At 42.3% G+C, this 17,505-nt stretch overlaps 1 protein-coding gene across 1 annotated transcript in view; it reads right to left on the reverse strand.

The window, feature by feature from the left end:
* fut8b (fucosyltransferase 8b (alpha (1,6) fucosyltransferase)) overlaps positions 1-17,505 on the reverse strand; it is a 91,236-nt gene that overhangs the window by 32,789 nt on the left and 40,942 nt on the right. The window contains exons 2-4 of the mRNA XM_005921515.3: positions 10,256-10,854; positions 1,574-1,692; positions 433-595 (exon numbers count right to left, since the gene is read on the reverse strand). Of these exons, the coding sequence (XP_005921577.1) occupies positions 433-595; positions 1,574-1,692; positions 10,256-10,458 (485 nt within the window). The 5' untranslated portion in view covers positions 10,459-10,854. The remainder of the gene's footprint in view (positions 1-432; positions 596-1,573; positions 1,693-10,255; positions 10,855-17,505) is intronic.

The following is a 17,505-nucleotide window of genomic DNA, read 5'->3' on the forward strand; positions in this document are numbered from 1 at the left end:
TGTTGGGGCCTCTTACATGACTAAAAAGTCTGAGTAGCTAATAGTTTGATAGGTGAGGGATTTTTAAATGCTTTTAGACCCTACAAAACAAAGTATATTATTTTCAGGATGTAGAATGCTTTTCCTCGACCGAACCTGCTGCAATTTTGCTCCGAAAAACAGAGAAAGCAAACCAACAGATAACATTTATGTGCATATATTAATATTTCCAAACCACATAAGCAACCACAATCACCCAGATTTTAACACAAGATGAAATCTTTGCAGACTTCATAAAGCCTTCCACACAGAAAGGAGCCATTAGCCAGGCCTGCACCTTATTAAGATGGCGACACTAAATCAAAGACATAAAAACAAAACATGATTTTTTTTTTTTGTAAATTTATCACTGGTTTCACTGCGAGTGTTTCCCATTTTTTCCAAGCAGCCCACCTCTCCTGGTGTCCCAGGTCCTGCAGGAGTGTGTCAGCGTACTTCTGCCTCTCGCTGGGCTCAACATTGGCCAGTTTCTTCACCTCGCTGCGGACAAAGTACCAGAACTCCTTAACCCCATTCTCCACCCTCCGCCGCAGCTCCTCCTGAGTGGGCCCGGGACCTACAAGGACCAACAAAGACACTCAGCTTCTGTGACATTTTAGGCACAGGCGTAGAACTATTGAGTTACTCAGCTAGAAGAAACAAGGTGCCAGGAGGACTTTCAGAATATCTGAGCATTATATTATGAGAGCGTAAATAACCTACAAGCACAAAGCAAGGTCTGGGAACATAACCATTAGAGTCTTCTTCTTTCATACTCTGTCTCTGGGTGTTTTTTTGACCTCATTATTAACAACTTGATCACTTTTTCCCTCCTGCTTGCGATGGCGCTCTTGTGTTTTTCGAACACAGGGAGGATCTCTATACCCCTCCCGAGCCAAACAATGTGGAGTAACCTACATGGATAACACAGCTGCCTGCTCTCATTTTTGTGGAGAAAAACAGAAGAAAAAAAATCGAGGGAAGGAAAGAACAGCCTCAAGCAGGGGAAGGAGTTGGTGAAGAGGGAAAAGCTCTTATTTTTTCCCTTGTTTCTCACATATTCTCTTTTCTCTTTAGTGCCTCCCTTGTGGAAAAAAGCTGAAGGGTATTTTTAGCTTTTTCCTCCCCCTGCGGCAAGATGGAGAGACTGACCCTGCTCTGCCCTCCAAGCTCGCATGTCTTTTTCCCCCCTTTTCTCTTTTTTCCCCTCACCTTTCACTCTTGCCAATGGTACATCCACACTGCTTCCATTTCATTCACACATTTCTTTGCTCACCTGACAGCTTACCTGCCCCTCTGACCATGCTTAGGGTGGCAAATACACACATAGCCCTGTCCATCTCATCATGTGGCTTTGCCATTATTGCTCCAGAGCTAGAGCAGGCTTAACGCCAGACTAGACTCAGATTCTCGCTGCAGGAAAAAGCTCATAGGAGTCATAGACTCAAAGCTCATAGACAGCCCACACCTTGAAAATCAATTTTTTTTCCTCATATTTGTAAGCTCTGTGCCAAATTCTTCCCTGCAACCTTTTAGGTAACTCTACTCTGCTTACCATCTCCAGTAAGTTTCTGGAAGCTGTGGATCTTCTGTTTGGCTCTGGTTAGTTGGTCCTCCAGGGAGCGCAGCCTTCCTGCTGCCAAGGACCCGGCATCGGCTTGACCCTCTGGTATCCTGACGGACACAATAGGAGATATAACAGATGAATTTGGGAACATGCACATCACTAGTAAGAGAAAAGAGCAAAAATATCCATCTCTGCAGATAAGCTGTGCTGCAAATGTAAAATTAAATAGGTAAATAAAGGAGACACTGCAATAAATTCATTTTTCTCATCTCAATAATGAAGGGTCACACGATGTATATGTTGTGCACTTGTAAGTCTTTAAATTGCTTATTTAGAATAGACAAAATAAAGCCATGAGTTTGAAATTTACAGTGATTTTAATGGGCTAACAGCCAATATTTGACTTTTGATTCTTTGTTGGGTTTTAAAAAAAATGTTTATTACAAATTTAGTTTGAGGGAAACAAATGGAACATTTTCCTAATTCTAAAATTGCAAATATATTTTCCAAATCATAACAAGGAAGAAAAAAAAATCTCCAACATCTTTAAAACTGACATATGCAGCAGGCAGGAGAACCTCAAAATCAAACTCTAATCCAAACAACCTCTAATTTGGTGTTTTACCCATTTATATCTTAAGCAGTAATCAGTTGGAGGCAAACCGTAAAAGTGTTGTGGTGACAAGCAGATGCACATACAGAAATACTTTGATATATTAGAGAGTCTCTGAGCTCTTTGTCACACAATGCTTGAACATTTAGCCAGAGCAAAACTGACGTTTGACGACAGATAAAAATCCTTTGCACACATCAATGTCATGTTGTTTTCCCCACCCAAGTCAAAAATCTATCAAAATGTCAGATTTTTGCAGATATGTCTTTGCATCTTTATTGAAAACAGGTAAATCACATGTAGTGCAAGGCTAACTTGATGTAAAAGTCGCTGGAACACAAACTCGATTACCACCAAACTGACTTTTTAACAGTCTAACAATGTAGCAGAGTATTCTGATGAATCAGTGAAAATGTTTATCTTCCATCATGCACTGGTTAGTGAACCATATCTCTTCTGACTTAAAAGCTGCTTTCAAAACTAAGCCACGAAAGCTGGCATCTCGCAGTGTTCGCCACTGAAAATTCCATTTCATTTACTAAAAACACCACAGGCGCAGCGTTCCAGAGCCCTGTCCTGATTTATTTATTCAGAGCTCAAGATTATGCACAGGGCACTGAATCACTCTCCGTGTTTGTTAAGGCCGACCTGTCTCCTACTCTACAGTTTTACAAAAATATCCCAAGAATCCACTGAGCAGTCTCTGAAGTGAAAGGCAAATGATGGTGAAATGCCATGTGTTACATTTAATCAAATAATGTAGAAGACAGAAACAAATAAAAGCAACTCTTAAGCTAGAACACGGTTCTCCTTTTACTACAAGAATGGCAAATGCATTGAGTTTGTAATGCAATACCTCCATAGGCTAACGTTTTAACTCCTTAATGGATACAAATTTGATTTAGTGGCAGGATCATAGCATACAAAGATGACACTAAATTACCATTTCAGAAAAACCACAGCTACATAAAAGCTATACTAGAGCACTAAATTGATTATTTACAATTAGTTACTGTACTTTGACTGTTTATCGGCAGACGCAGTGGGAATTCCCTCTGATTACAGCATCTATCATGTGCTACATTAGTGCGCCGGAGACTATGGCGGCCCTTTTGTTACTAGGCAGGACTGTGATGCTGGTACTGTTTTCGAAATCTGCGTTGGCGTCATGGCAAGATGCCGCCCCGGCGACACTCAGAGTAGTCGGATCTACTTAAAAGGCAGGCATTAGTCCTTTGGCATGTATTTATACAACTGACAAACACAAATAATACAAAACTTTGACTTTCTATATGAATATGAATTACATGCATGTAATAAAAATACAAATGAGCACACTGACAACAAAGTTCAAATTAGCCAAAGGAAAAAAAAATGCCACTGACATTATACAAAATCAATTTCTCTACATAAACTCATTAAAAACTGAATATGTCCAAATGCACAGGGGCATTAGTGAAGTGCTGCAAAGGCCATGTTAATGAGTCATCAAGGCATGCAAACTCAATTTGCTCCATAAATAAGGAACATCAGTCGCTGGCAGGCATAAAGATGAGACTTTTAAAGTTGCAGTAGCCTTTCTTGCCACACAACTTCCCCCTCATTCCCCAGAAGCCCTGGCCTCCCACTTCACTGAGCACTAACTGAGCATTGTGCTTCAAAGCCATGGAAACTGAAGAGAAAAGAGAGGTTATTTGACATCTACATTACGTAACTGCATCATGGAATGCTAAACCTCTGCATAACATTGTGGCACCACGGATATTTATATGCATTCCTTAAATCAGGGCTTCTTTTCTCCGTGAAATCTATGATGTGTCCCGTTACAGCTTCCTGACACAGATCTTTTTTTAAAAAGGACCCAGGTGCATTTTCAAACCAAATATCAGCTGTAGTATCTTTTTTCACAGCTAACTCTGTTCAGAAAAGCTGTCCCTAAAGGCCTTAATCCAGTAGTTACTCCATTGTACAGGAAGTAGGACAATTACAAAGTGACATCATTTCCTAGTGCGACTTTTTGTTCTTTGACAAAGCACACGGACACAAAAAACAGAAGACAAGGCGATCTATGTAACCTGAAAGGTTTTTGGCATCTGCAGGGGATTAAAAGAGGCAGGGTTACATTGCAGTAATGCAGTCAGTGGGGTTTTTATGTCCCACTACAAATATAGATGTCTTTTTATGCAAGTATTTCTTTTGCAACTTATTTATTATCAAAAGTTCATTTTGCTGCCCTTTATGTAGAATTCAACAAAATGCTCCCAACATATCAAATCTTTAGCTATTTCTCTTTCACAGAGCTCAAAATCTACGATAAATATTGAGCCAATCTAGACTAAAAACTATTAACTTACATTATTAAAAACATAAAAACAACAGTCAGACGTCTGTTGAGATCAAAAATGTAAAATCCCCCCCCCCCAAAAAAAAATCTCAAAGTGCATTTGAATTCCCACCACCGATCTAAGCTTGAAGTGGAAGACTTTGTCTTTACTGCCTACACATGTAGTAAAGACAGTCGACCTATATGTGACAAATTAAAGGGGAAAAAATAAGGTAAAATGTATTAGACCACCATTTGCCACCAATTCGGTTTTGAGAATAGTTCAATCCCCTTAATTAAATTAATGAAGAAATTTAAGTGTTTACTAATTTATAAACCTTACAAAATTAATCAAATCACATTAAACAAATAAACTTCTACAGGTCAAGCAGAATTGATGCACTTGGACCCAAAGGAATTGAGGTTTCTCACATGATATCATGTGCACATTGGAGCTGTCCCCCATACTACATTACCAGTTGCTAGGGAAGAAAATGTACTTCCTGACTGGTTGGCAGTGGTTCCTGGAGATTGTCGGATCTCACTGGGTAAAATGTATTACAAAAAGGTGCTGCACCAAAAACCTCCTAGTGTTCGTTTTATTTGCTGGAACACTTCCACTGTTGCCTGTATTTAACCATGTTTTCTGCATATACATACTAACTGCTAACCCAGCAGTAGTAAGACTTGGAAAAAAAAAAGTGCAATACAAACTGCCTTTAATGAAAATTTACCACCTTTTGAAACATGTTTTCGGTCTGTGCCCCACTTGGTCAACTGGTCTGTAGAAAGCTTCCATCACTCTCCAGCAACCACTCACAACAACTCGGGTAATCCTCATTTTTGTGTCCTAACCAGCCTGGTCTCTAGGCCTATGTGACTCGGGTTTTATTCACTTGATCCCACATTGTTATCATAATCGTGGGCGATTATGGCTCAAGATTTGGGAGTTCGCCTTGTAATTGGAAGGTTGCCGGTTCGAGCCCCGGCTTGGACAGTCTCGGTCGTTATGTTGTTGGGCAAGACATTTCACCCATTGCCTACTGGTGGTGGTCAGAGGGCCCGGTGGCGCCAGTGTCCGGCAGCCTCGCGTCTGTCAGTGCGCCCCAGGGTGGCTGTGGCTACAATGTAGCTTGCCATCACCAGTGTGTGAATGTGTGTGTGAATGGGTGGATGACTGCATGTGTAAAGCGCTATACAAATACAGGCCATTTACCATTTAATTGTCACATATCCAAACTGATGAACAAATTAACGTCATATATTCTGCAAAACCTTAATTCATGTTCCATATATTAAATGCCTCAATGAGTGGATTTTTAACAGTGCTACAGTGTGGATTCAACATAAGTATCTCCAACCAAAATTCTGTATGCAGGAAAAAAAAGAATCTCTTGAGGATCTAAAATAGAGACTAGACAAAGCAGCTGGATTCAACAGCATCTTAATCAAACAATACAGGAGAAGTAGCAGGAGAGAAAAAACTGAGTCTGGGGAGGTGGTATGTGAAGTAGGGGGGAAACAGCAGAGGAATGAAAGACAAAGCTGTGAAAGCAGGGGTTGATCTGCCCTGCAATTTCTGAGTACTGAACTGGAAAGCAGGTGAGGTTGAACATTCAACCCACTTTCTTCCAACCCAGTTTATCTGTGAACTGTTGCCATAGCTATCGCTCCACCGCCTCCTGCACTTGGTAACCATGGAGTTCACAGGGTTATCAGACACGGGTAGAGCAGTAAGATTAAATAATCCTGAGGTTTACTTTTTAAGTCAACCAATATGCTAACCAAGAAATGCCATGCATATGGATGGAGAGATGAAGAAATCTCGATGGTTTAGGGATGTAAAGATGAACACGATTTTCCTTTGCATTAATGAAAAACCTGCATGCTTATATAAATCTCAATTATCACAAGCTTTTAAGGCTCGACTGACATGTTCCAGCCTTTCCTGGGAATTCAAACATCTTAAGTCACTTGACTCTAATAAGTCAAGCTAATAAATGACAACAATACAAGTGTAGCGCATACTACAAATTGGTGGAAAAGCCTGTTCTTACCATGAAAACTGCGACCAGTGTTCAACATTTGTTTTTAAAAACAGATAAATGCCATCACCATTTACAGTATTATTTGCTGACGTTATATGCGTAGATGTTTTGCAATTTTGCATAATATATTTCAACCCCGTGGCATATTAGTTACATTTCCTGCCTCCTTCCTTTGCTGCATCCACTGAGTCACTGTTCATCCAAGTAAACTGATTCTGAATGGTGCATTTTTGCCTCGCATGCTTCAACGCCTCAGCATATCCAGGGCGAGCCAGCTCTGCTCTGAGTCCTACTTGACAGAGATGTCCAGACCCCAGACAGCTTCAACAATGGAGCTAGTGTCTATGGTAGTAGACCATCTCTCGCTGGGCCTGAGCGACGGCCCGGTCGATGGGAGTTCAGGTCTGTAAACGGCAGCAGCGTCTGCTCGGTGCGCTTGCACTCTTAAACTCTTAAATCACAGCATAGGTAGATCTTCTTACTGTCCCTTTTCACACGAGAGAACAGTAGCCTCACAGAAACGATATCTGTTCTAGAGATCAAATTTCTATTTAACATAAAAGGTAGCGACATATGAGGCAAATGTATGCAAAAAAGCACTGTGTAGATTTTACAACCTAATGTAGCCAGAAGCTAAACAACAAACAAGGACACGCAGAAGGCAAGTAATTGAGGTCTAATGGCCAATGGCCTATACCATTAAAAGACAATTTTACCAAAGCCTGTAAAGACAATTTGTCTAAATCGTGCCCTTTTCTGTCCTAGATCAGGGCCACATGTTGTTGTGTATGCAAATAATTTCTTGTATCTGCTTTGAATCATGGACACTACATGCACTGGGTCACCTGAAACACTGAACTGTTTATCGAAGATAAATTTAGAGAACTGCCCGTTTTAGCGTCTAGTATTTGATTGTATATCTCAGCCTGTTAGCACTGGGGTAGGCTGAAATAACATTTAAAGCAGATTAAGGCAATGACTGTGGTCTCGGCAACCCTTCTCATCCCCTCTGTCCTCATTTTTCATTTCTTCCTTGCTGCTCTTTACTTAGCGCAGTCCTCACGCCATCCATCATGCTTCCATCCTCTTCTCCTTCTCTGCATTGTCCCCTCCCTCCCTCTGCTGGCATGCCTGGGGGAATTGATCAGGTCCTCATCGCTCAGCCCAGCTGTCACTCTTGCTCCTCGTTCTCTCCGATGTCAGACCATCGGGCTGGCGCGTGTCACCGTCTCCACAGGAGCACTGGCTTCACGCCTGAGGTGACAAGCAGCTGCAGAGAGGGTGGAGCCAGACAGACCGAGCAACTTGACCTCGTGCTCACCTCTCATTAATGCTACTGGGCGATTGGTAGGCTGGCACGCTGCCTGTCACTCAAATTGCACAGGAGTGGCCTGAATAACCGAATTGCTGTACTCGATCGGTAGGCCAGCCAGGTGATACTAATCTGAACCTAAGTGCTGATTGATTAATTTTATATGACAATTCCATTTCAGAAATGAAGAGTTCAGCAAAACTTTGTAAAAAGCGTGCAGAGAAAAGGTTGTAGAACTGAGCATTTTTTGTCATCTCAGCGACTTTCCTAATTTGTGATCAAGAAAATCAATATCCCGTGCAAACTGCTGCCGCTTCACTCTCTATTACAAAGAGAATGAGACAATGTAAACAAGATCCCTTCAGGTATATAATTAATGCACCACAATGCCTGATAATACATAACACATCTATCAAGTTCTGCTGCGGTGCGATGACAGTAACCGAGTTAAATTCTACTCTGAACTATACATCAGTGTCAGTGCAGTGGGTTTCTATTCAGCAAAATGTGCAATAACGCCAGTTTTATGGGTTTGAGGCCACTCGTGAAAAATGAGCGCACTAATGTGATAGTTAGGTACTTTAAAAGGATTGGCTCAGGTTCTTGTACAAGATTCAGAGATTCATGTTCTCGGACCAAATCTGCAGAACGTGTAAAACTGCGAATTGGGTTAGGCACGCGTTCCGCTAGTCGATCAGTGAGCTAGTGACTTGTTACATAGTCAGTCATTCTGTGACAACCTGCGGGATAGAGTCTGGCTCCGTGCCATACCCCTGTCAGCAGTTTGGTAGGAGAATGAGGCAGAGGAGAAGGAGGACGAGGAGGGAGGGTTGTAGGTGAAGGAGGAGTGAAACGAGGAACAAGAGGAGGCAATGAACAGAGAAGTAAGAGGCTGTGGCAGGGATGACGGACAGCTCACTAACAGCCTTTTTGCGTCTATTAGAGCTCTCATATAGGGATAAGAGAGAGACGGCGGGGTGAGGTGCTGGAGTTCTCTCTTGGACCTGTATCTGACTATTACGCAGACGCACACAAGCACACACATGCACAAAGAGACAACGACGTGAACAAGACAAACCAACCGCTGTTACTGTCGATAGCTCATAAAGCTTGACCTCAGAAAGCCCGTTGCCCGCTTTTGGCTTGCTGTGCTGGATACTTAGCAGAAGCTTAGAGGGACTTGTGAAGGCCCTGTAGCAGTGCCCCAGTAAACAACTGCGGAGGCCTCAGTCCCAGATCAACAACCGAACTCAATAACAAGCAACAAGCGTGCAGTGTGCCGGGGACCCATCTGGACACTGGCCGACTGAAAGCTGCACTTGTTTTTTATGCCATGAATTCCACCTTTGTTTTAAAGCCAATTTTGAATAATTACAAAAGCAAGGGATTTAATCAGGGACCAGCTGTCTGAAGCAATGTGCACGCGTGTGTTTGTGTACACCGATGAGGGCCCCGCATCAAAGTGAATCGGAATATCACAGAGGAGCAGCAATGGCAACATCTGAAGTTCCCTATTAATATGGCACACACTGGATCGCGCTACCACTTCCCGCCCACATGCATGCGCAGTCACAGGCACCCATGCACAGGCGTAGACTTTATGTGTGCATAGAAACATCGGCGGCATGCGGCGATAAGAGCAGAACCATCTGTCTCTCTATTACACATAGAGTGAATGTGCGAAAGACGCTGTGTGGTTAATGGGCTCGTACAATGTGCTATTGTCTTCCAAAATGACACAACAAAATCTGCTGAGGTGTGCGACAGACCATCCATCTGTCTGTCACAGGCAGCATCTGCAACACCCGTGATGAGCTTTGAAACTGAACACTGATCAGCTGATAAAACCCAACTCAAGCATTTTAACTTTAAGCCAGACGCAAGATGCCGATTTAGACAGATGCTGCTTAAAGTTCCATAAATTGTTAAGAAACAATCATTTCATTGCCACATTCATTCATTTGGAAAACTATTGATTGGGCCACCAGGAATCTAGACTGTGTGCTCATTGCTGGACAGGAGGAAGGAAGCATTGCACAACAGAACTTTTATCAACTCAAAAGTTTACGTAAGAGGCAAAGCAAGAGATGCAATACATCTGATCTCTAGATTTAGTAGTAACAAAACTCTGGGAATAGATCCATATCAAAAAAAACTTTTAAAAAAACCTACAAATACAGATCAAAATGACAAACTCTACCCTAGCTTTGCTTTGATACTACAGAACATCTTCAGAAAAGGAAAAAGAAGACGGTGGATAATAATTCAATCAAGAAAGACACAACCAGTACTCATGTGCAAGTAAAGGGACTTAAACTGAAAAGAAATATTAACGGTTAATTGTAGCATGCGAGTAAGTAAACATGCAGTTTACCTGAGCGATTCGGCCATGCGCCGCAGGTCCTCGTTCTGCTGCTTGAGTCGCTCCAACTTGGCCAAGATCTTGGAGAGCTCCCGGCTGGACCGCTCCGGATGCTCGCTGTCCCTCACCAAGTGACCACCAATGTAGAAGAGGAGTGTTCCCCAGGCCAAAAGCACCAGGGTAATCCAACGCCATGAACCCGCCCAGGGCCGCATGTTTCAGCAACGCGACCCAAAAATGCCTCTAGGTGTGCCTGTACACCCACCGACCCGCCGGCCTCCCAGCCGGATGCGCACACGCACTTTGTGCTCTGTCACCACAAATGCCACAGTGGCATTGACATCTCGGCAGGTATGGGAAATGACAGATGGGAAATGTGTCTGTTTATGACCAAGGAGTGTTTGGTAAAAATACAGTGGGTGTTTCTCCGCCAATAAACCAGCCTCTCCTCTGTGCTAAAGCATGATTGGCTAATATGCTCAAAAGTCTGAGTTTTCACAGCCTGATTGGTATCTTCTCTCCTCCACCCAGATCCCTGTTGACAAGGTCGTCCAACACCACCTTTCTGTGTCCTTCCACTCCCACAGGATATGTTTTATTCAAGTTGCATCCTGTAGAATAAAAGAAAGACACTGGACTTAGTTAAACTTGTTGCACAAAGTTTTGATTTGCAAATACATTCTGTGCTTAATAGGGAAACAGAAGCAAATTACAGCCACTGAATAGTTTGCCAAGTAGGTCAACTTGGCAGAAGTATTCCTGAAGAGGAGAAGCGGAGAGCAAAGCATCCAACAGAAGAGTGCAATACAGAAACAGTGTGGAACAGGTCAGACAAACAGACTGGCAGACAGACAGCCAAGATGCTGCTGACTAGTCCTGACATAACCCTGTCTCAGCAGCCTACAGGATTGATCAGTGTGACACTGCAATTTGCATATACGTAGCGATGTGCAATCCCTGAGCTATGCTGGACTGCTGTCGAGGCAGGACAGGGACGCACACATATTCCAGTCTGTCAACAGTCACTTCCTCAACATGCACGAAGTCGACACACAGAAGCCTCTATGCGAAGACATTTTTATTTCACGAACCGGACACAACCACTAATTCACCTACAACCGCCCTTCAAACACGCTCTTCCTCGATCTTAGTTAAAGCACAACTAAATCCGACATTTAACTATTTATTTTTGTGTGGAAGACTATTATTTTTTATTTTTTTGCGGAAGACTGACCATTCTTCTTCCCAAGTGTCCCCCTGCCATCCTGGTAGCCTTGGTGACAGAATACAACACTGCCAAGGTGATACAGTGAGTTAATAGGGCAGAGAAGAAAAAAAATCCCTGGATCATCACTTCCCTTCATTCTCAAAGCAGCGGGGGAGATTTTGATGGACGTGCGCCGGGTTTATGAAGCAACCTTCGCTGTCAACTCCCCAACAAAGCCCTGCCACGCAACAGAAACTAGTCCTGTGATGGGATGAAGACTGGCAGATACGCGTGCGTGTACAGTTCATCCAAGTGAATGTGTGTGTACGCTAACATCTCTGACTGTACTGAGTGTGCTGGAGTAATGCCAAGCATCTTAGTCTTTATGTGAGCGGAGCTGGTGGGATGGGGTTGATTGACAACGTCACGATGTCTCTGGTGTTTCTTGTTCTGAGCTTTTCAAGATAGAAGAAAACGTTCCTGCTGGAGTTCGCCTGGCAGCATGGAAGTAGGTTAAGAGTAACTAACCATGTATGCCATAGCAGCATAGCTGATATGTAGGCCACTAATGGTGCCATGTTGCAGTGCTATAGACGCTGTTCATGCTTCAGTGGCGCAAACTGCCCAGAATGCAACAGCTGAGATCTCTGAAACAACGAGCTGCAAACAATTCATCTTCATTCCTCACCAAATGATGTGGGATTATTAAAATCTGAGCAGACATTCCTTCTTTGCCGGTGCTCCTTTTGTGACTAACCTGGGCTGACACAAGGGTGGCTCTCCTTTATGCATGCGGCACACAGATTTGCTGAGCTGTGTTTTATTATGGAAAATAAGAGGTGCGAGAGGATAGCACTCCACCAGCTAATGCACGACTGGGACTTTACTAAAAGCCAGGCTGCATAAACCCTTGTCACTGTGTTTGAGGGAATATAATGAGGTTCGTGTGCAGCAGACTAAAACTGATAAATGCGAAACTGCCGGATGAGACAGGCAACTGCTGCCAAATCGGATATGAGAAAATTCTGAGATAAAATTTCTAGCTATTGGTTCTACTTATACAAAAAAAAAGAGTTAAGCTGAGCTAGTAATATTTTAACCGGTATAATAAGAGAACTTTGGGGAAATTAACATAAGGAAATGGGCTTACTGGGACACCAACTAGTGAAGTGGTATCAGTCAAGATAATGAAATGCTAAAAAAGGACAAAATACACATATACACACACAATAAATTAAAAAAAAAAGATTAAATTCATCTTCATGACAATCACTAACAGCACTTCAAAAAACAGCTGTATAAGCTATTCTGTGGCTCTGGATGAAGCCCTCTGAAGTCTGAGAGGTCACCAGTACTGGCTTGAGCCAGGCATCAAAAATATTTGACAGAGAAAGTGTGATATAAAGTGGAGACTTCACAGAAAAGGTTATTCATCAGCAGGGACTGGCAAATGAAGAGAATACCGCGTTGAATTATGGGGAACAGACCTATCCCTAAATCGTCACTCGTACTAGACAAACTAAGTCTGAAAACGTTATGCTGTGCAAGTCCTCTTTATCACTTTAAGCTACTTTCGGCTGCCCCCTTATTCAGAAGGGGGTTGTCACATGATTTGGTGGATTTCCACACTGGATGCCTTTCTTGATGCAGCTCCAAAAGGGATTTCTGTCTCCTCTTGGGATCAAATAGGGAATCTTGTCCTTGTTCTCTCATAGGATGACAGACAAGGAGCACCTTTGATGGGTCACCAGTCTACTACACGGTATATCATATATGAAAACCAAGCACAATAATATTCTGCACTAATGACTAAAGTTAGTAATGGAAAGCCACAAAGTCAAGCTCAGCCACTTTACTGGCAGATCAGCCCATGGCTCATTTATTCTTCTTGGCAATCTCAGATATGCTGCATGATTTAACAGCTTGTCTCTCACTCCATATCTGCAAGCTGCTTTGCAACCCACCTCAGTGTGAGCTCCACTTTTTCGTGAGCTAATATCCATTCACTTATGGGCTAGATCTCAGTATGTCAATGAGGTTATTAAGCTCTCTAAATGCTGAAAGTGAGAAAAATCAGCCATGTCACTGAGAACACAAGGTGTCTAGATGTTAAATAACACAACCTTGGATCAACCACTTGCAGTTAAACTAAAAAAACAAAACAAAACAAACAACATAAAATAGAAATACTCATTAAGAGGTTGAAAACCTAAAGGATTATTGGTTAATTCTATCTCCTTATATTAAATCCATCTTTACTAACTGCACATTATGACAATTATCAAATCCTGTCAATGTCTCCATAAAATGAATGAGGAAGGTTTAACAAATCCTTTTCATTGTGCCTTACAGCTTAGCCTTGGCTGTGATGAAATGTCAAAGGAAAAGAGAATCACATACAATGACTCTTCTAATTAAATGAATGAGGAGACATCTATTCAATATGCAGAATGTGGCCTGATTAAAGAGAAAATGTTTTCTACTATGATACTTTTGATATAATTTATTCCACTGATGAAGATCTGTCAGTGAAATATGTTACTAGAAATATAGCTGATTCGAGCCAAGCACTGAAGATTTTTGCATTTTTGCAAACCTCTCACATCTGCCCTTGAGTCAAATGGGGGGTACATAAATAATGGAAATTATAATAGTCAGTTAAATAAATGAAAGTTCCCCACTGTGGCACAATCATTTTTAAGCTGGACTGGTTGACAGATATGCTGACAATGAGATTTTAGAGAAGTTGGCCATTTCGTGCCTCTTCTTTGTTCCGCTTCCTTCCCCCAAACCCCTCCTCCTTATCCCACCAAGTACAGTAGAACCCCCCCCAGAGTTGTCAGGTTTTAGCAACTACAGACAGACAAAATGAAATACGTGGCTGCTTCGGCCTTAATGTGAAGTCCTACAATTTTATGAGTGGAAGGAATAAGTGCTGCTCATAAACAGAACCTTGGTCTGCGCCACCTACACGCTCCAAATCTTCCTTGTGACCTTGGGTTTCAAACATCATCATTCTCTCACTATGCCCTTCACGGTCAAGGCTGGTGTGGTACATGTGGCACTGCAGGGTGGACTGTCAGACTTGTCACAAAATGTCACTGTGCTGTGGCAACATAAAGAAGCCCGAGGGGTCAGCAGAGTTGACCCGTTTTCACTCCTGCTGGTGATTCTTCCGAGTGACTAAGGCTGCAGCAGAGGTTATCTCTTATCAACGGCCTCCGGTCTCCAGACAATAAGCGCCGGGATGAGGTCCACTACTGAATTATGCATGCGGCTCTGCTAAGGACGGCTTCTATTACGCCAACACAACCACTCTACTTCGAGGACAACTCTAAGAGAGTCACCTATACGGCTATAGATAGTAACTTATCGTTTTGTTGGCGGAGGAGATGCATTGGTGTGTGTTGCTAGGGCAACCCTGAGGAGGACATATAGCAGATTGTGTTTGTGCCGTGGTTTATAGCGCGGTGGCAGGGAGATATGATGCATGTGTCTAGAAAACAGACAGGTAGAAGAGGATAAGGAACAAATGCAGAGCAGCAGTGAAAGAATGCCGATGGGGGGAAAAAAATGAAAGTGGAAAAGCCATTTACACATTCATAGCTCTGATGCAGAAATATCTCTTTGACAGATGAATCTAAATGTGACCTATGATTGAAAAGAAGATGTATTTTCTGCTGATACTGTCAACGTATTCAACAGAACTGTGAATTTTCCATCCCAGCATATCGCCGGTTGGAGACACGCGATTCTCCATATCAGCTTACGAGCACAAAGCAGGGGGCATTCTTGTTGGTGTTTGGACGGCACAGATGTAGCAGCACTGGCGTCAATTTTTAACCATTATTTATCCTCCAGCGAGTGAACAAGCTGTTGTTGGAGAAGCAGCCTTTTAAAAAATAAATACAGAAAAGCACAAAGCTGCACTGGTTTCTTATGGTTTCCTTCCAAACGCTGTAGAGCAGCCTTTCTGATTATTTTGTCAGCTGGTGTTGAGGTGTAGTCCAGCGACCTTTGATTCCTTAGGCTTCCTGTTTACATGGGAAGGACGATATATGTAGTGGAGTCGTAGGGTTGACACATTTTGAGTATTGTATAAATACATCAAATGTAAAATGAGTAAAAGAATCAGGGAATGGTATTTATCAGACTACCATTAATGTCTGCTAATATCACAGTGCCAAACAATGACATTTATCTTTGGCTGGTGCTTATCCAGGAATTATTCAGTGTGCTCACAACCCTGCTCTGTCATTAGAACAGACTGTGTCCCTTGTTCTTCATTCTCAAAGTGGGAGATAAAACCCTTGGTGTCTCAATGTCAGACTTGAGAGAGTAACAAGAGCTTCACCCACCGTTCCATTCAACATGCAAACTTATTTAAAAGGAACTCTAACTACCAGCCAAACTGTTATTTAAAAAACATTATCGGGCCAGAATTTTAAAAACTGGTGCCTTCCTACTTAAAAAAGGATCCAAAAAGAAACAGCAACAGTTGAAATAGCATGGTTCAGGATTATGAATAACATACAATCCGGTCGTTAAGTCTGACGTCACTAGCCGCGTCTGGGCCTAAACTCCGCTGCAGGTCCATATATCAAACGATCACTATGGCATTACTGAGAGTTGAAAAACTGTCTAAAGTCTTTCATCTTTAATAAAATGATCAGCGTTCTGCTCTACCAGGTGTAACAATTGAGTTTAACATCCAGGCATCCATGAAAACGGAATTTATGACATTTAACGGAGTTAGAAGTTAGCAGGAAGTTAGCTCGCTAGCTTCTATCTAAATACAATATAGCATGTCCTGACTGCGGGGTTTTGGAAACAAATTCAAACTTACAGCTCTGTTATCACTTCCAACATAAATGAAGACAGAAAACTAAACAGCAGTGACGTTTGTAGGGTTACTGAAGTTTGGCTAGCTGGTATATAATGATGTGCTATGCGACCGCTAGCGACACAGCTATGTTAGCATAATATAAACAAGCTAACTTTTTTCCACTCGATAAAAGTTTACGTGAGTGTTCTCGGTGGTCAGGAACAAATGTAATCGCATGTCAGGATGCTGTAAAAGGACCAAACTTCAGCCAGGAGAACAACTGAGATAATCCATCCTCAATACGAGGTTAGTCATTCATATACTGCTGCATGGGCTGGGCTGTAGTTACATCCTAACGTTTTAAAAACTGAGCTTAAATAAATGATTAGTGGTAATAAAAGCCGAGGGAGGTCAACAGTGATCACTGACTGTTTTAGGAGCCTTTTGAGATCAAATAGAAGAAAATACATAACATTAAACATGTTAACAACACAAAAGCCATATTAAACGCAGACTACTTTAGGCCCGGAAGTAGGGTTCGTCACGTCATCACTTAACGACTGGATAGAGTATCCTAACCTTAAATGTTTGTCCTCCTGTTTTCAGCCATTTGCAACTAAATATTGAGATTGAATTTTGAGTGTGACTTTTTCCCCCCCCCGCCAGTATGAATATCAGCAAATGTATGAGTCATTCAACGCCATAGTGCTCCCACTCGTTTCTCTGCTGGCTCAGAGCCAGGATACGGAGACACCCTTAGCTTTTTGGGGTGCCCCTTGTGTTTCATATGCATGCGTGTGACTCTGAGTGGGTGTGTGGGAGTCGCACGGCTTAGTACAGCCGACTGCACACGCAGACACACACCTCCACACAGAGGAGAGCGGTGAATATTTCATGAGCTGCTGTTTACTTTACAACATTTCTAAGCAGAATGTGCAGGAGTCCATTAACTTAAGCTAAAAGGCAGGGTGAAAGCTTGGCGTGGGGAAAGAGGAGAATAACGGCTAGATGGTGAACTGGCAAGATGAAAGGGCATGATGTGCAAATGAATGTAATGCATTTTATATACATGAAAAGCCCATAGCTAATGCATTATACACTGAGATCATTTCAACACAGAGTTTAATTTCTGCAGTTGCATGCAGGAAACACGGAGGCTTTAAAAAAGAAAAAGAAAAAAAAGGGGGGGTGCTGGCAGCAAACCAATGCATTTATGCATGTAGATCTGGT

Source organism: Haplochromis burtoni, unplaced genomic scaffold (assembly GCF_018398535.1).
Source record: "Haplochromis burtoni strain Fernald_Lab_line unplaced genomic scaffold, NCSU_Asbu1 Contig_47, whole genome shotgun sequence".
NCBI classification, from domain to species: domain Eukaryota; kingdom Metazoa; phylum Chordata; class Actinopteri; order Cichliformes; family Cichlidae; genus Haplochromis; species Haplochromis burtoni.